At 50.0% G+C, this 16760-nt stretch overlaps 7 protein-coding genes across 7 annotated transcripts; 3 read left to right on the forward strand and 4 right to left on the reverse strand.

The window, feature by feature from the left end:
- Positions 1-79: 79 nt before the first annotated feature.
- Positions 80-1213, forward strand: rrp36 (putative pre-rRNA processing protein; the record flags this gene model as incomplete). The annotated part of the gene is made up of 2 exons (XM_025643713.1): positions 80-259; positions 344-1213. The coding sequence occupies 2 exons, from the start codon at positions 80-82 to the stop codon at positions 1211-1213; spliced, it is 1050 nt and encodes a 349-aa protein (XP_025504749.1).
- An 81-nt stretch (positions 1214-1294) lies between these two features.
- On the reverse strand, positions 1295-2048 carry BO66DRAFT_74886 (uncharacterized protein). Its single transcript, XM_025653564.1, has one exon. It carries the CDS (start codon positions 1863-1865, stop codon positions 1377-1379), a length of 489 nt encoding a protein of 162 aa, XP_025504750.1. The 5' UTR covers positions 1866-2048; the 3' UTR covers positions 1295-1376.
- Positions 2046-3515, reverse strand: BO66DRAFT_321057 (uncharacterized protein; the record flags this gene model as incomplete). Its single annotated transcript, XM_025643699.1, has 2 exons — positions 2046-3255; positions 3310-3515. The coding sequence occupies 2 exons, from the start codon at positions 3513-3515 to the stop codon at positions 2046-2048; spliced, it is 1416 nt and encodes a 471-aa protein (XP_025504751.1).
- A 6169-nt stretch (positions 3516-9684) lies between these two features.
- On the forward strand, positions 9685-10984 carry BO66DRAFT_391369 (DNA-directed RNA polymerase core subunit RPC19). The gene is made up of 5 exons (XM_025647241.1): positions 9685-9864; positions 9955-10133; positions 10209-10300; positions 10428-10504; positions 10605-10984. Exons 2-5 carry the CDS (start codon positions 10023-10025, stop codon positions 10736-10738), a joined length of 414 nt encoding a protein of 137 aa, XP_025504752.1. The 5' UTR covers positions 9685-9864; positions 9955-10022; the 3' UTR covers positions 10739-10984.
- Positions 10985-11346: 362 nt separating this feature from the next.
- BO66DRAFT_391372 (putative NADH-ubiquinone oxidoreductase B14 subunit) lies at positions 11347-12571 on the reverse strand. The gene is made up of 4 exons (XM_025647242.1): positions 12409-12571; positions 12209-12270; positions 11843-11989; positions 11347-11617 (listed from the first exon to the last, which is right to left on the reverse strand). Exons 1-4 carry the CDS (start codon positions 12449-12451, stop codon positions 11498-11500), a joined length of 372 nt encoding a protein of 123 aa, XP_025504753.1. The 5' UTR covers positions 12452-12571; the 3' UTR covers positions 11347-11497.
- A 124-nt stretch (positions 12572-12695) lies between these two features.
- Positions 12696-13786, forward strand: loc1. Its single transcript, XM_025650399.1, has 3 exons — positions 12696-13249; positions 13338-13487; positions 13559-13786. The coding sequence occupies exons 1-3, from the start codon at positions 12959-12961 to the stop codon at positions 13682-13684; spliced, it is 567 nt and encodes a 188-aa protein (XP_025504754.1). The 5' UTR covers positions 12696-12958; the 3' UTR covers positions 13685-13786.
- BO66DRAFT_372929 (putative hydrolase, alpha/beta fold family) lies at positions 13689-15799 on the reverse strand. The gene is made up of 6 exons (XM_025645519.1): positions 14831-15799; positions 14615-14775; positions 14478-14558; positions 14298-14421; positions 14115-14243; positions 13689-14055 (listed from the first exon to the last, which is right to left on the reverse strand). The coding sequence occupies exons 1-6, from the start codon at positions 15614-15616 to the stop codon at positions 13870-13872; spliced, it is 1467 nt and encodes a 488-aa protein (XP_025504755.1). The 5' UTR covers positions 15617-15799; the 3' UTR covers positions 13689-13869.
- Between the last annotated feature and the right edge of the window lie 961 nt (positions 15800-16760).

Here is a 16760-nt window from a genome sequence, read left to right on the forward strand (position 1 = left end):
TTCACCGCCATACGGCAAAAGTTGGATTTTCTTATCACTATCACTAATACCCAGTTCTTTATTCTTCGCACAAACCAAAATGGCCATATCAGATCTTCTCAATCGCCGGGTGCGGGCGCTTCCCGAGGAAGACGAAGAGGTTTATTCAGATGGTTCCGGTTCCGAGGAGGCTAGTGACCTTGCGCCATCGGACCACTCGGACTCCGACAACGCCAGCGACGGTTCTCTCGATGAGGACGATGTCGACAATGATGATCTGGTTGGTATCCCAAACGCCGTAGCATCAAATCCCATGGATCGCTAACCCATATCACAGTCAGACGAAGTCTCCGACGCTTCAGAGGATGACGGTTCAGACGATAGCGAGAGCGACGACGATGCCCCCGAGGATGATGTCCAGGCCTCTCTTGGTAGCATTTCATTTGGCGCGCTAGCCAAAGCGCAAGCATCCCTAGGTCCGAAAGCGAAACGTGCCGCAAAGGCCGCCGCCCGGAGTACAGATGAAGCCACTGCAGCGCCGTCCCCCCTCGACGACATTCGAGCTCGAATCCGCGAAGCTCGGGAGCAGAAACGGCAAGCATTGCCAAAGTCGAAGGATTCGGAGAAGCCTTCTCGCTCTTCCAAACACGCGCCCATGGTGCAATCTTCCAAGTACGCCGTTTCTCGCAAGCGCACGGTCGTCGAGCCCCCGAGCATACCCAAATCCCGAGATCCACGCTTTGATCCGACTGTGACCAGCCAGGGTGGTCGGGGAAATACTCAGGGTGTCAAGGACGCCTATGCCTTCCTCGACGAGTACCGTGCAGATGAGCTCAAAGAGCTGAAGGCACAGTACGCCAAGACGAAGAATCCCGTCCAGAAGGAAGCCTTGAAGCGAGAGATTCGATCGACTCAGGATCGACTCCGTGCGATGGAGAACAGAAAGCGAGAGAGGGATATCTTGGCCGATCACAAGAAGAAGGAGAAGCAGCTCATCCGCGAAGGAAGGAAGAGCACCCCGTACTACATGAAGAAGTCGGAGCTTAAGAAGCAGGTCCTGCTTCAGAAGTACGAGACTATGAACTCCAAAGACCGCACAAAGGCACTTGAGAGGAGACGGAAGAAGACCGCCGCGAAAGAAAGGAAAGAAATGCCTATGGAGCGTCGAGCTCTGGCCGACGACGATGCACCCAGAGACCACGGAGGGGGTTTCAAGCGTCGCCGGCTTGCTTAATGTGAATTGCGTCTTTTGCTATCGCTCATAGAGGAATTCATTTGTGTACATAATTATGCAGACCACATACCAGTATACCCAAAATGGTATTACCTATCATTATCCAGAATTACCGTGTTTTGCCCGGCTTCGATGAATTCAGCCCAGCATAGCAACCAAAGTATTATCGTGAGTATGGGGGTAGAAATAAGGATGAGAGAAGAGTGAAATGTCCAATAAGACTGGGTGAAGAAGAAAACGAACAGAACGTTGGTATCGCAAATATGAACATCGAGTGGAAGAAAGAGCAATCATAGACACAACATGGACCACCAGAAGATGAAGTCCCTAACGATATAGACATGGTTCTGAGACCAACACAACCTGATAACAAACGCCTCATAGCCAGTGAATTCCATAAGCTTGGATGTAGGTGATGAAATGAGCGTATGCAGAACGGAATCATGAATGAGATAGAGCAGAAACTTTGACAATGATGACAACTTAAAATGCTGTCTGCGGTGTGGTATAGGATGCAGAGAAGAAGATAACTCAAGATGCTGGAAGTAGTCCAGTTCTCCTTCCGGTCTAGGAGCAACTGATCATGCATGTTCATAGAAATGGTCGTAGTATGCATATTCGTCATGCCGAGAGCGCAGAGTTCTCGAAACATGTTCCCACATGTAACTCAGGACAGATCCTCACCTGGGTGTAAGGCTTCCGCCGGAGTCTAACTGAACTGCCCGGCCAACAGGCACATGTTATGTTATGTGGCGCATATCGGACGGTAACCCTGGCGACTGGGTGAAGCTACCCTTCAGGTGATAAGATGCAGAGACGACGCACTGGTCTTTCAAGAATGGAATAGATCCCATGCTCGGGCGCAAAGACTAAGAAATTCTTCCTTCTTCTTTCTTTGGGTTTCGGGCGAGTCTCTACCCGCACCAAATGGACCACGGCTGGTACTTGCACCAGAAGCCAGAGCTGGATTCGGACGATAGTGTTGCTCGGGACCGTGGCCGAGTGGAGGACTTCCATGCTCATGCTCGTACTCGTTTCGAGAGCGGCGACGGGCAGACCTTTCCGAATGATACAGAGCTGGCTGTGGTTGCACATTTGTCGCCGGCGTCATCTCCGGATGAGGTGCGCCAGATTTAGGGGGACCATTAGCAATCCGCGGAGACGGTGGGGTTGGCGGTTGGTGGCCGCCGTAGTGCACAATGCGAGGCAGAAGCTCTTCCCGGCCACCCGACATCTCCTGGACAGCTTCTTCGGCAGAGCGATACTCTCTTGGCCGCTTGGGAATTTGAGCGGATTCACGGGACATCCTGGGAGACGGGATGGGCGGTAAGTTGTTTGATTGCGATGGGCTGGCACCGGATGCGCCGGGGTAGAAAGGTCCCCGATTGATTTCCCTTTCGCGACCGCCTAGAGCGTCCGATCCAAACACATCCGAGAGTGGTGGAAGGCGGTTGTTCGTTTGGGTGGCAGGAACATGGTGAATATGAGACGTGGATCCCAGAGTAGGACTCTGGTTGACGATATGGCGGGTCAATGGCTGTGGCTCATGGCGGCCTGTAAACGTTTGGTTCAGTGGTGCGGATTGGATCACACGCTCATTTGCGAATTGAGCTGCAGATGGAGGTACGATGGACAACCCCGGTGGTCTCCGCTTCGAGGCAGCGGTCTTGGGTAGCCCAAACGAGTCCGATGGTTTAATTCCCTCTGGCCCATCGTCCTTGGCCGATTTCTGTAGACGCGACTCGATGATGGATCTCTGCTGATCACGGACTGACAAACTCCGTTGGAGTTGCTCCCTCATGACTGGGTCGTGGGTTTGGAAACCCGGCGACAAGCACGCGATTCCGACGTTCTGCATGTTGAGGCCATCTCGGGCAGTCATCGGACCGCCTGGGGCCCGGGCAGACAAACCCCCGGAGTTTGGGAGACTAGTGGAGAGATCAAGTCGTCGGGGACGGGGTCGAGTATGGGACTGCATTGCGGGCGATGAGGGTGGCTCCTTCTTAACTATGACTTTCGAAGAATTTATTCCGTTTTGCGACCTAGCTGGTTATTAGCACCCTCGACGACACACGCACTTGACGTCGAATACTCACGATGGGGAGGTCGGTTTCCTTCCTGCGGGTGAGCTTTGAGTTAACGAGCCATCCCGTGATGGTCCAGACAACCGAGGAGGCGTAGTGCTGTTCTGATTATTCGAAGTCGCGGGCGCCAGAGTTGGGCAATTCTTCGGACTCAAGTCACGGGTCATGCGCGGCGAAGTGAGCGGAGCAGCCTGGACCGGCGCAACCGCGGTGGACATACTGATGAAGGAAGATAATCGGGCGAAATAAGATGCAGCAGGTCGAAGCAAGTGCGACTCCTTGGCAAAGCTCTCAACAGCAGAGATAGCTTTCACACCGATCCAATCTTGAACTGAACAGATACCCTCTCGGGTTGCTGTCTCACACAGCCACTGTATATATACGGTTTGAAGCCTGTGCCACCCAAGGTCTCACAGCTTGACTAGCCGGGGATTCAAATAATTTTCAATGATATGTGTTGTGTAGTATCAAAATTGAGGAACGATGTTGAGCGAAGGAGAGCGCGCGGTTGAGCGAGCTCGGGGAGCGTCGGCGGCTAATCGGGTGGACGACTCGTAGGGTGATGGAAAGCGTGCGTGGCGTAGTGTAGCGTAGCGTAGTGGAGGGACACGAAGGTACTTTGGTCGGTAGATAAGCTCCGGAGGAAGAGGAAAGAGAAGAACGGACGGGTCCAGCCCAAACAAGGAACGACCAGCACAGAGGGGGGAGGACGAAGAGGGAGGGAGGATGGAGTAGAGATGAAGGGTAGGAGGAGGTAGGGTAGAGGAAAAGAGAAGCCGGCGGCGGCCAATGTGGCACCTTGACCCAAATTGCGCTCAAACAGAAGAAGGGTGAGTGAGGGTAGTAAGGTAGTAAGATGAGTAGGTAGGTAAATAGTGGTTGGTAGGTGGTGGGAGAGAGAAGTAAGAGAATGGATTGGATTGGAGTGGTCAAAGAGTTATTGGGAGAGGCGGTTTAACTAAAGCTGGCTGGGCTGGCGGCAGTGTGACAACGGTTAGAGGTCGGTCAGAGAATCTCATCCGGTCTGGCCCCCAATGCGAGAATTGTTGGCTCGAATCGATGGATATGGATATGATATCGGTGAACTTGGCCCGCAAAAGACAGAACAATGCAAGTCAACCAGATCTAACTGCTTGCACCAAAGGATTGGGTTAGATGAGAAATGAAGGGAACGAAAAGGAAGAGGAAGAGGAAGAGGAAGAGGAAGAGGAAGAGGAAAAAGGAAGGAGGAGGAAGAACAATTTCAAAATGAAAGACAACAGAAAACAGGCCGAGAAATTATTGTATGTAGTTATGGAGTGGCACTAATTAATAAGGATGTATGTTTGACTTTGGGGGGGGGGAGGGATGGAGGGAGGGGGGAAAGAGGAGTGAGACTGTGAGAGTAAGTGGAGGGGAGAAAAAAAAACAGGGCCGAGTCAATCTCGATGAGACGGTGGCATAAAGAACTACATTACGGTACTCAAAAAGGTACAATTCACCACCCCGTCCTCATCAATCAGAGCTTGCAGCTGGGTCCAATCTAAAGAAGAAATATGGATTAAATTCAACAAAAATTCCTACATGAATCTGACGAAGGGTCAAAAAGCAAAGGAAAAATAGTAAAAGGAATTAAAAAAAAAGAAGAAAAAAAAAAGTCAAAGATAGGCTAGAGTATAAAGGGAATAATCTCAATCATCATCAGTATCATCAAACGAGGGAGTGGGAATTGGGCTGAAATTGGAGCGACGAGGCACTCGAATGGATGTAGGGGAAGTAGAATCGGATTCAGGCGTGGGTCGAAGATCGGTTGCATACAGAACAGGAAGAGACAACATAGCGGGTACTCCGTACATGTAAAGCTCTTCAGCATGAGAATGATCGGGTCCTACACTACGTATGTATCAATCTATCTATCTCATTACTTTGTATGGACTGTCAACAGCAAAGAGTGAGGGGGGCAGAGGAAGGAGAAACAAAGCACAGGAAAAACCGGCTGGGAGGCATCCAAAATGGTAAGTAGTGAAGGCAAGTAGCCATTGATGAACGGGGATAATTCCTAATAATCCCTCCTGGATGCTCAGACCAAGTGGAGAGGATTTCATCTGATTGGCACCAGCTGAGACATGGTTTGTTTCCGCCCAGGGCTTGTCGCCGAAGATGTGACACACTTGTGACAATTGGCAGTAATCACACCCCTCGGGGCCTTGTACTCATCTGGATGTACCATACTTATGCTAGGTTGGTTATATATAAGGTAGTTGGAGACAGTACTATGCTGTAGTAAGTACTGACTGAGGATATCCATGATGAAGACACGTAGAATCAAATGAATGAATGATGGCCAGGTACAGCACATACAGCATAGCTAAGTACTGAGTAACTAGGTGACTATGTTAGTTATCAGCGAAACGCTGACTAACCCCGCGGACTAACTTAACTAGTAGTTAGGTAGTAGACTAACCAACCAACCCCAACTAGTTAACCAGCCCAGTGCGATCCCCCCCTCCCATCCGGCTTCCGACTAGATAAGCTGGGAACTACGTACAGTACAATAAAGAACAGCTGAGACTGCTGCTTATTCTCCAGAGCATTGATCATACCTGGACTTGTCTAACGAGTGTCATACACAGTCACAAAAGTACAGTAGGTACTATCTGAGTTCTTTGTCCTGGCTACCGCGCAAAACGCAAACCGCAAAACAGACTTGAAAGTCTGGAAATAGTCAAACGGAACGAGCATCCGAGCTTCATCACGGCCACGAACCATGACCCAGTTGGAATTCCCTCCCTCCCACCTCCGTCCTCCACCCTCTCCACCCCCTGGGTGGCAAACCCAGACCACTTGCGACGCCAGCCTCCCTCACCATCACCAAAACCTACTGGCGCCAAACTGGTGGAAACAATAGTGAGTTAGTGTCCCCTGGCCCTGGCCCCAACCGAGCCCACTTTCTGTCAGATGGATGGGTCATGGCCCCCCCTCAGCCTCCTCTCCTCTGATTTTCAAATTTGGATGGTGGCAGCAGCAGCGCAGCAGCAGCAGCAGAATGGACAATAATGGGGTTCTATTCAAGCCAGGAAATTTATCCGAACTTGATATCTCACATTTCCCCACGTTCGCTTCCTCTTGACCCTACGAAACTGCACAAACAATAAGCCAGAAAAAGCTGCCCAGGGGTTTTTCATGAACGCCAGCCCTTTTTTTTTTCCCACGGTGCATCGATCGTCATCCCGCGATCGGCTCTTGTCCTTGTCTTAATTCGAAGCGGATCAAAGTGTCACTCGACCACAACTGGATGACCATCTGGACAAGATACAAATAATACGTAGAAAGATGCGTGTCATTGCGTAGAGAAAGAGTCTGATCCAGACTTTATGTGTGCTTTGCTTTACGTACTGTCTAGGCATACGGAGTACCCACCCATGTTTTGGCCGATAGCAGTCTCATGAAACCTCTATAACTGAAAACAATTGTAGAATTAAGATGAATCCAGAACAGGGAGGGTGAGATGCCGAGTATTGCATGCAGGGGATCATCTAGTCTATGAGAGGATTAAGCCCTTGTTCCCAACCGCAACAATCTTTGTCTAGAACGAGCCTGTCAACCCCTCGGGTCGACCGGCGATCTCACACGAGTCTGTTATATTCCGCTCCGAGTGCAGTATGTACGGAGTACAGCTCGTGGGCACTGTTTAACTCACTGTTAGAGATTCTTACCAAGCATATGACCCAATTTGGAAATGGCTGAAGACACGGACCAGCTTCAAGCCTGTCACTGCGATTAGCTCGCTTCCTGCGATAGGAAACTACGGTACTGTCGCGCTCAGATAGCGCAGGTCTTAGGAACGCGGCAATCAAATTTTAAATTAATCAATTGACTCATTGGAGTGGTTCAGTGTATCGAGACTACGCGATATGATCTCCTCTTTAGGATCTAGTGCGAAGCGAAATTGGTATAGGATCCCAAATGAGTCCAGAGCCAGACAACACCATTGATCTAGTATTCCAAGATTGTTCTTGATTAGCGATGATCTGCTGTTTACTCCGTACCATGCTAATCATGAAGGGATTAATGGGTCGACTTCGGTGGGAGAAAGTTTCCTGCCTACTGGTGGGATCATGCACCAATGCTAGACATGCAGCGAACTATAAGAACTACTGCAATGGATCAATCAATCCCTGTTACCGTTGCAATTGGGCTTGGGCTTGGAGGGAGGGGGGACAAACACCACTAAGTTAAACCCGGGACGATTTCGGGGGTTGTTGTACATACATGAACCTACCCGAGGGGGCGCAGTCATCCACGGTGGATGATAACAACAAATAGAACTACGGAGTACGGAAGAGAACGAGCAAGATACATAGAATGGACCCTTTCCCCAAGCAGATGCTGAGTCGAGACAAGAGGATGAGGATTTGCATGGAACCGAGCCAATTTTCCTCCCCTTCACTCTACTACTGATCTGATGATGCTACAGAATCATTGTGTTTTTTTTGGTTTTGTTCCGCGGCAATGGTGCAACTGATGCTGCCTGAAACTATCCGTCGGAGCGTATCGATTGATTCTCACGAGAAATAGTGTAGCACATATTGATTATTGCTCCACCCCTCATTTCCGCGATGCACGGAGAGGGAGAGAGGAGTGAAATGATGGGACCACTTTTCTCTCAGCTTCCGGGACAAACTGACAAATTGGTCATCCGTACCTAGTTCGTAGTAAGTATGAGGGTGAATATCGTTTGGAACTGCGATGAATGTCGTTTTACTAACTTCAAGTATGATAGCCAATCATCGAGTGACATCGAGCTACTGTACGATATTACTGAGTATCAAGGGCCATCAATGTTCAGCATCATCCAAAGCCTGGATGGACTCGATGGAGTATCTGCGGATCACACCGTCAAATTACAAATTAGTATGGGGCAGGTCCCACGTGTCTTGTCCACCTTGCAAATCAGGAGAATGGGTCGAGTCGACTGTCGAATCCCCCCTCCAATCCTCTCCCGTCTCAGGGAAAGGAAACTCGCTAACTTATCGATAGTAGCTTTGGCGTGCCGTGGGACATCCTCGTCTTCGGAATGATGCTTGTTTCATTTTGCTTGGAGAATGAGGGGCCGATTGAAGTTTGAATACAGTCGTCGGCTCGCGCATGAGACACACACTGCTCGTGGCCAACCAATTCATTCTACTCTCCGTCGGCTGTTGGTTCGTTTAGACGTCAGAAGTTCATTATCCAGGTCGGTCTGGGCAACAACATGCAAAATCGACTACGGAGTACTGTTTCAATTTTATATACTGTCGAGAAGTGATACTTTTCTCATCGCCGAAGCACGGGTAGACCTCCGTACAGTACAGGTTCTAAGCATGCTCGAGAACTGAAACCGTCGCCAAGCAATACCAGAACCGGTTATCTTGCATTGGTGCCGTGATTTTGGGTAAGTGTGCGTCATTTCCATGCACATATACGATAAACCCCGTTACCTTACCAATTGCTACGTGAGCATGGCAACAAGTAGAGTTCCTATATCGCATCACTTGGTCTCTCCATTCTTGTACTACCGATTGATATTACAAACACGAGACTCTTCGTTCTCATTTGCGCCGCGCAGATTCTAGTCCCAACGTCGCCCGTCTGCACGGTCCTGTTGCTAATATTAATCCTCCCATGTGGACAGTGGGCAGGGTGGTCTGACTCAAGCGATATGGTTCCTGGCTGATCCCAATAAGAAGCTGTCAAGAATAGTATCATTCAAAGTTAAACAGTCAGGTTCACATAATTGACCAACTATACTTGCTCTGTATTATAGCTAGTGTTTACTTGGCAAGGGCATTCTGACTGTCATTACAAGTCGCTTCTAGGCTCGAAGTCACTGTGTCAATTGATGTTCTACGCACCAGATAGCTGCATCTCGCTGCTATATTGAAGAGCCAGTTAAACCTATTCAACTTGGGATAGTATGCTATCGCATAGTCTTTCTCGATGTGCCAATGACAGGCAAGAGCTGCATTCTAGAAGTAGTAAAGTATGCCACACCCACAAAAGCGTGCTATCCAGAGCAGGCTTAATAATGGAGTTCATCATCGTCAGTCAATGATTCATTTACATACTCCTCAATTCACGTCTCCTGCAGAGGACATGGCAATCGATCGTGGAGGAGAAAGTAAAGTCTCGGAACTCACCACCAAAGAACGTTCTGACAAAGCTTCATTGCCATTAACTACAAGCATCCTAGCCAGTTCCCATAGAACATAGAATACTTCAATGCGGTAGCATAGCTATCTCACCTAGAACGAGAATAAGCTGTACCAACACGGAAGGCGGTGATGTAGCATGTCTCCCATCCCAAGGCGGTCAACCATCGATAAAACCGATTTTTTGCATTTTTCTCTCCGCCGCAACAATAGCCATCGCAATAGCAAATCCTCCCTAACATTTTTGTGATTCCTTGCGACCGTTGGTCCTGACTACTTCTTCTCGCTACTAGGGCTTCCTGTGTGATAGTACTTGACGTCTGGTGCAACCTCCCACTCCCCACGCGCACAACCCACTCATTATACCCCGCTTCACCTCTACCAGAAAGAGAGAGAGGTATGTCTATAAACTCAGCCCTTTAAACCAGCGCAACCCAGAACAACCTCCCATTCCTGCCAACGACTTGATATCTAACCATCCCTCTAGTAATACACTCTCGAGCTTCACTCAAACGTCTACCGGTCTCAATCCCATCCCCACCCTCGAAATTTAAAATGCCCGGCTCCGTCGACCAAGAAAACGACCAGTCCATGATGGACGCCGCCTTGGAGCAACAGCACGAGCAGGAAGACGTCCTCGAGTTGGAAGATAAGCGCATTGTCGTCGTACGTCCCACCTCCACCCTTTCTCTCCAGCCGCTGGTGCCATACAACCCAATATATCTAACTCTTCCTGTGAAGTTACCCGGAGCCACCGAAACCGCCGCATCATTCCAGTTCGATGGAGAGGGACACACCCTGGGTAATGCGCTACGATACGCGATCATGAAGAAGTGGGGATAACCCCAACCGCCCATCCAATCCTGGATCCGTCCCTGGATATCTTCCCTGGGCCCTCGGATCCCACTAGGGACTGAAGGAAGTGTAACATGGATGGAGTTCGGCTAACATGTGAAACAGCCCCCAAGTTGAATTCTGCGGTTATACCATCCCCCACCCTTCAGAGACGAAGATGAACCTGAGAATCCAGACTTATGGTACGCATTCTCTCCCCCGCGGCTTATATCTCGCCCACCCAAGGGATCGGGACAAACCGGTTATATACAGCAACTGTAAAAGAACTAACGGATGATCCAGATACGACAACGGCCGTCGAAGCCCTGGAGAAGGGTCTGGATACCCTGATGGACCTGTGCGATGTCGTCACGGACAAGTTCACCGTTGCGCGCGATGAGTTCAATGCGTCCAAGGTCGATCGGATGGAGTCGTAGATCCGTCCTTTTTGTTGTTTTCCCTGTAAATCTTTTGGGATGAGTTGGTCTTTCATCTTGGCGTTGTATTTAGAGAAAAGTTTTCACGATTTCGGTTGTCATAATGACCCCAACATTTTCTACATGATTGAGCTTTTTCCTCTGTGTGTGGGTGTGTGTGTGCATTGAGCGGTGTGTTTTCTCGGTTGGGAGGGAGATAGTACCTATTTTTACTATGAGTGGGCTCGGGGGTACTTGAGGTTAAGTGTCTGCGTATAGTATAGATTAACCAATGCGGATTGAGCTTCCTGTCGATTCTGGTCATGCGGTGTCTGGGCTGGACTAGATGTGGTAATGCATGGCGCAGATGGTATCTTGCTTCTTGGCTAATCTTCTTGATATGCCTCTTCTCTCCCACGCTTGCACTTGTAGAAGTTGACCGATTCGGAGTCAAATATGTGGTAGTAAGTAACATGGCATGCATGGTAGAGCCATACTACTACCCCCTAACCTTAATGGATCTTTACGTCATGTGAAGAGTACCTCCACTGCTAAACCTGGACAAGCCACACACAGAACGACCCTACACCTCGTGATACACGAGTCCATTGCTTAATCTAACAACAACACCATATTTACATAGAGCGCGAGCGCACACTCATACCCTCTACCCGGATCTATCAGTTCACGGGTCTAAGCCCAGGGTTGTTCTCATAACTAGAAGGAATAAAAAAACTTTCAATGCTGCAGGATGATTTGAAGGAAATGGGAAACATGAGATTAATTGCGGCCTTCCAAGAAGCCGGAGATAAAGTTGGGGGGGAGGCGAGCACCGGGCTCCTCCTCCGGCCGGAAGTACTTCATCACGTGCGACAGCTGCTTCCAGTAGTTGAGGGTTTCCTGTATGATGAAGACCAAGATTAGTTGGTCTGGTTATTGGTATGTGTGGTGCGACGTGCTGGAAGTCGTGGAGGTTTCGGGGGGTGTTATATTGCATGGAATCGATGAGCCATTCAAGCTCTCCGATCCAGATTCAACATGCCGCATAAACCCCGAACATCCCCAACCCACATATCCTATCGCATTGACCACATAGAGAAGACAACAACAAAAGTCCAAACTCACCTGAAACTCGGCGTGGCTCTGGTACAACAGCACGTCAATCACATTCAATTGGCTGACGTAACGGTGCTTCTCGAATTCCTGGCGAATCTTCGTCCGGATGGCGGAAACGGGCATGTCCAGGGAGTACATAGTCTGGATCTCGGGGGACTAATCGAAGCCATCGCAACATGTCAATAGTCAGCTCGGGGGGTCTCTCTCGGGTATCTTTTCGAGGTGAAGTTTCTCGTCTCGCGGTCCCCACGGGCTCTTCTGCGCGCCCTGGCGAAAGAGCTCCCTCCCGCCAACCAAAGGTGACAAGAGACGACGACAACAAAAAACCAGCATTTCCGAAATGCATCAAATATTCCAAGAGTGTCGAAGACTAACCGCTCTAAGCCATTCTCTGTAGGACCGGATGACACGACGCTTCGCCTCGGCCAGGTTGGCAGCTATACACGGGTTTTTCAAGGTCAGCCTGTGAGTTCCGGCCATTGACGTCGCGCCAATTTCTAAGGGCGCCGGACCACCGGTGGATCGGAGGGGGGGAGGTGGAAGGATGGTTGTGAGGGATTGGGACGTTCACGTACAGGAGCGAGTGCGCTGGGCGAGGAATGTGGGGTTGATGGTCATCTTGACAATTGGGAATTGAGGCAATTGATGGGCACAGCCTTGGACTCCGAGGTTTGGCGAAGAGATAGAGAAGAGTGGGTAAGTTTCTCTGTTCTGCTCGGGACGGACGCCTTGGGAGTTTAGCGTTGACGGGATTGGGAGGAGATCGAATGGGGGTCTGGTCTGGAGGCTGCCGCCATTCCCCCCACCTCACCGCCTGCCTCTTTCAAAAATTATTCTTTTTTCGGGGGCGCAAAGCTTGGGGGACAGAGGGTGTTGTTTTATGATCTTCATTCATTTGGACTGTGTTGATTTTCTGCAAATTCGGATCATTTGTTTCTGTGTCAAGGAGATATACGCAGGTGATCCCGAGGAATTTGTGGCTCTATTGTCTTTGTGGACATAGAAGTTCTCATCGCCCGCTTTTTTTTTTTCGAATTTTCAACTCTCCAGCATTCCCAGCCGCATCAACTCCCCGGTGTTCTTATCCTTTTTTTCTTCCTCCAAAAACAAGAACAAGACCACAAGATGGCCCCGACAAAGTCCTCGGCCAAGGGCAAGGGCCCTTCGTCGTCCAAGGGAGACGCCAAGAGCAAGCCTCTCTCGTCCGCGACGAAAGTGAGCAAGAAGAACGTCAAGCGCCCGCCGCCCAAGGAAGTCAAGTCGAAAGCGCGCACGGAATCCAGCCTGCTGAAGAAGACGAAGAAGAGGGAATACACCGAGAAGGAATTGGACCTGCCTCAGTTGAACATGATCACGCCCGTGGGTGTGGTGAAGCCCAAGGGCAAGAAGAAGGGCAAAACTTTCGTGGACGATGCGGTATGTGATTCCTCACCACATATGGAGATCTGCGATCGTGGGGACTGTTGACTGGACTTTTTTGCTGATCTTTGGTCGCTTCTTACAGGAGGGAATGATGACGATTCTTGCCATGGTTAATGCCGACAGGGAGGGTCAGATCGAGTCGAAGCTAATGAAGGCCCGTCAATTGGAGGAGATCCGTGAGGCGAAGAGGAAGGAGGCTGAGGCCAGGCACGCGGAGAAAAAGAACAAGCTGGTACGTATCTTGCAAATCATTCAAATGTGTGTTTGTGTTTGGAAGTTACTGACAAAGGATGCGGGGAACAGGAAGAGGTAAAACAATCGATTCGCAATAAGAAGCACAAGGGCGGCCCTAAGGCCAACAAAGCGGACTCCGTACCCGACAAGTCGTCCAAATCGAAGGGCAAGAGAAAGAGCGTCTCATTTGCTTGATTTTGTTTCATTTTGTATAAAAGTAATGCTGTCTATATCAGGTCTATGTATCTAGATGGGTCTCTGGCGTTTCAACGGTCTATATCCTGCCAAAACAATTGCATGCATTCATGATGAACAATCCCCCAACTTCTGAAGTATGCGACCCTCCAGATCCGCTAGGAGTACTCGCACATGATGCGTCTCTAGGATGAAGAGGGTACGATCTTGATATCCAGCTTGCGCCGCACAGGGCCGAAAAGCGGCTTAGGCGTCTTATCGCTGTCTTGCGCAGGTCGCGCAATGTAAGGCGGGAGGCGATCGGGGTGCTCAACCTTGCCTGGAATAGTGTGATCCACTTCCTTGGCCATGAGGTTAAGGAAATTGGAGACCTTCAATAGTCAATAGGCCGGAACACCAAAAGTCACAAAAGTCAAGGCGAACAACGTACCGGTTTGACAAACCACCTGTCACCACCAAACTCAAACCAGCCGAGATGGCCTCCCCAGGAGGTGGTCGCCATGACACCATACGGGGTTCTGGCGATTTCTCCATATGGCAGAGCCTTTGCGCAAGCAATCTACTCGGCTCAGCACATGAAAGCGGTTCGAAAGTTAAGGGTGCTGCTGCTTACCGGGTCATCTTCGGCCTGGATTACGAAGAAAGGAATCTTGATTCCAAGCATAGAGTCGATGGAAGAGGCATCACGATAGTAAGCACCTTCCGTTGGGTAACCCCATGCAGGGCATTGCAGCGCTCTAAAAGTAATGGAGTCAGCAGTTGAAATGCAAGTCTGCCCAGGACAGTCCATTACCGGTCGAATTCGTGCAAATAAGTGACGTTCCTGATTTCTTCGACGTTGACCAGTGGATTTAAGGCGACCGACTCCACATGCCTGGCATCGTTAATTATTATGATAGCTGACAGGCGAGCTGAGGTCTTATCACATACTGTTCGAAAAGCTTCTTCATGCTCGATCCCATCACCTTGCTGTATACCTGAAGTCCCAACCAGCTGCTCTTCAAGTACTCCGAGCTGACCTCCAAATTCCAGGGGCTAGCACAAAGCACCGCTGCTTTCAACTGGCAGGCATCTCCCTCTTCGCCCAGGTACTATAACCGATGCATTAGTCGCCGGTTCCAGATAAAGCACGTGCTCAGAACTCACGTTGGTGAGGATGTTTGCGCCCAAGGAGAAGCCGATTCCGAAAAGGGGCCGATTCGGGAACGTCTTCCGTAGCCATTTGACAGCCTGACGGACATCCCACGTGGCGCGGGCATTGTAGAGTATATTGGTGGTGATCTTGGTTTGCGAACAGCCCCGGGAATTGATAACGCACGCTTCCCACGATTTATCCTGGATCAGAGGCGCAACCACATGGCGCAGGTATACCTCATGTGATCCGCCGCTCAGGCCGTGCAGAACAACCAGCATAGGCTTGGTATCGTCCGATGGAAGCGCCGTGAATTCGTCTTCGGTAAAGAATGAGGTCCTCTCCGGTAGTCCCTCAGGCAGAGTATACTTTCTCTCTGGGTCAGAGGTCTGGTCATTCTTGGACGGCTCGTAGGGATCTACGACGAAATCCACGGCAAAGTGCCCATCGAACATCTGGTTGTCCGCCTCGAACATCCATCTCTTGTAGTAAACCGGAACGCTATCATACTTGACTGCAGTCCAAGCGGTCTGAAGGTGACCATTGAAGAGGAATGGATTGAGATCACAGGTTGCTGGTGTGGCTGTGCGACAGAGATCTGCCAGCGCTACCTGTTCCTTGGCACCAGACTTGTCATTCTTCCGGGTCAAGATGAGGTTATTGTCTTTGGCGCTGTAGAAGGAGACCCGACCACGTGGGCGAGCCCAGGAAAATAAGGCCATGGCTAGCAGACCCGAGAAAAGAAGAGGGATAGATGATGTGCTCAGGACGCTAATGGGAGAGATGTCAACAGGCGACATGACGGTAGAAGGGGCTAGACTCCGAGGCAGCGGCGAAACATGCGAAATGTAAACTGTAAACCAAGGGGGAGGGGAAGTTGTTCGTTTACCCAAGCCTGAAAGATCGCTCTAAACACTGGTTCTAGAATTTCAATAACAAGAGACGAACTTGCAAATCCTGTCCAATTGATAAGTAAATAACAGAGACTTCTCCAAGTGAGGAAGTAGACTTTGCATTCCGGGCTGTCGTCACCTCACATGAATTTCTTCTTCTTCTTTTTCTTCAAGAGCCTCGGCTTGATTGCCAAAAGGGGCAACATCACTAATCAATCATCTTATCAGTGGCCTTATCGTGCCGATCAGTCAGCTCGATTGCTGACTCAGTGTGTCTAACCCGCTATAGTTAGTCACTTTTAGTGGAGATCATGAGGAAATGCAGGAAGACGTCATTTGGACAAGCGCCCCTCAGTCGCATTGCTTATCACTGCTTTTCTGTCATTCCCCCATTCCCTGTGGGCTGTGCTACACTGAGTTGCTGTTCTGCTTCTCCTATTTTCAGAGATACAGCAGCATTCTCACAGGGCAGGGTAAGGGTTGCAGGCGGTTCGGCACTTTTAAGCTTCTCGATCCGGTAAGCCAGCCCCGGATGCGGAAGTTTAGTATAGAGTTCGGTGGAATAGCATCATAGACTCTCCGCGCCTGGTCGCAGTTGGGTGGCTTTCCACTCAGAAATTTACCATGATTTGGATTCGGAACACGCCTCTGGTTCGATGCGGCCTTGGGTAGAGCTGCCCTCTTCTCCCTGCGCCGACACAGGATCTTGTCGCATGGAAGCTTGATTACTTCTTCCACTGTGACCCTGGCGCGTGCTCCGTTTGCGTGCGAATCGACAGCCTTGCGTGTGAGCTACTTCAAGGTCAAGAGGCCCTCCTTCTTGTGTCTCTTCTCTGGTTTTGATTCCTTTCGTCATGTGGTCCGCTTGATACCATATCTTTTACTTCTAGTACATCATGATGCCCGTGAGCCAGCAGAAAACAGGCTCGCTTTTTCTTCACCGATGAGCTTTTGTAGGATTTCGACAGAGAATCAAACCAGAAGAAATAAGCGCCTCAGCTGGGAACCATTCAACAAATCATTCTTGGCCGCGGCAATCCATGATTTAGGG

This window comes from Aspergillus aculeatinus (genome assembly GCF_003184765.1).
Source record: "Aspergillus aculeatinus CBS 121060 unplaced genomic scaffold BO66scaffold_20, whole genome shotgun sequence".
In the NCBI taxonomy this organism is placed as follows: domain Eukaryota; kingdom Fungi; phylum Ascomycota; class Eurotiomycetes; order Eurotiales; family Aspergillaceae; genus Aspergillus; species Aspergillus aculeatinus.

Bases quoted from the DNA above. Each gene is read 5' to 3' on its own strand.
- loc1 (XM_025650399.1), top strand. From the start codon at position 12,959: ATGGCCCCGACAAAGTCCTCGGCCAAGGGCAAGGGCCCTTCGTCGTCC. The intron at 13,250-13,337 runs GTATGTGATTCC...CGCTTCTTACAG, and splicing joins AAACTTTCGTGGACGATGCG to GAGGGAATGATGACGATTCT. The intron at 13,488-13,558 runs GTACGTATCTTG...TGCGGGGAACAG, and splicing joins CGGAGAAAAAGAACAAGCTG to GAAGAGGTAAAACAATCGAT.
- BO66DRAFT_74886 (XM_025653564.1), bottom strand. From the start codon at position 1,865: ATGTTTCGAGAACTCTGCGCTCTCGGCATGACGAATATGCATACTACG.
- BO66DRAFT_372929 (XM_025645519.1), bottom strand. From the start codon at position 15,616: ATGTCGCCTGTTGACATCTCTCCCATTAGCGTCCTGAGCACATCATCT. The intron at 14,559-14,614 runs GTATGTGATAAG...TAACGATGCCAG, and splicing joins ATGAAGAAGCTTTTCGAACA to GCATGTGGAGTCGGTCGCCT. The intron at 14,056-14,114 runs GTACGTTGTTCG...TGACTATTGAAG, and splicing joins ACAGGTGGTTTGTCAAACCG to GTCTCCAATTTCCTTAACCT.
- BO66DRAFT_391369 (XM_025647241.1), top strand. From the start codon at position 10,023: ATGCCCGGCTCCGTCGACCAAGAAAACGACCAGTCCATGATGGACGCC. The intron at 10,134-10,208 runs GTACGTCCCACC...CTTCCTGTGAAG, and splicing joins AAGATAAGCGCATTGTCGTC to TTACCCGGAGCCACCGAAAC. The intron at 10,505-10,604 runs GTACGCATTCTC...CGGATGATCCAG, and splicing joins CCTGAGAATCCAGACTTATG to ATACGACAACGGCCGTCGAA.
- BO66DRAFT_391372 (XM_025647242.1), bottom strand. From the start codon at position 12,451: ATGACCATCAACCCCACATTCCTCGCCCAGCGCACTCGCTCCT. The intron at 11,990-12,208 runs GTTAGTCTTCGA...GGCTTCGATTAG, and splicing joins ACAGAGAATGGCTTAGAGCG to TCCCCCGAGATCCAGACTAT. The intron at 11,618-11,842 runs GTGAGTTTGGAC...TTCATCATACAG, and splicing joins AGAGCCACGCCGAGTTTCAG to GAAACCCTCAACTACTGGAA.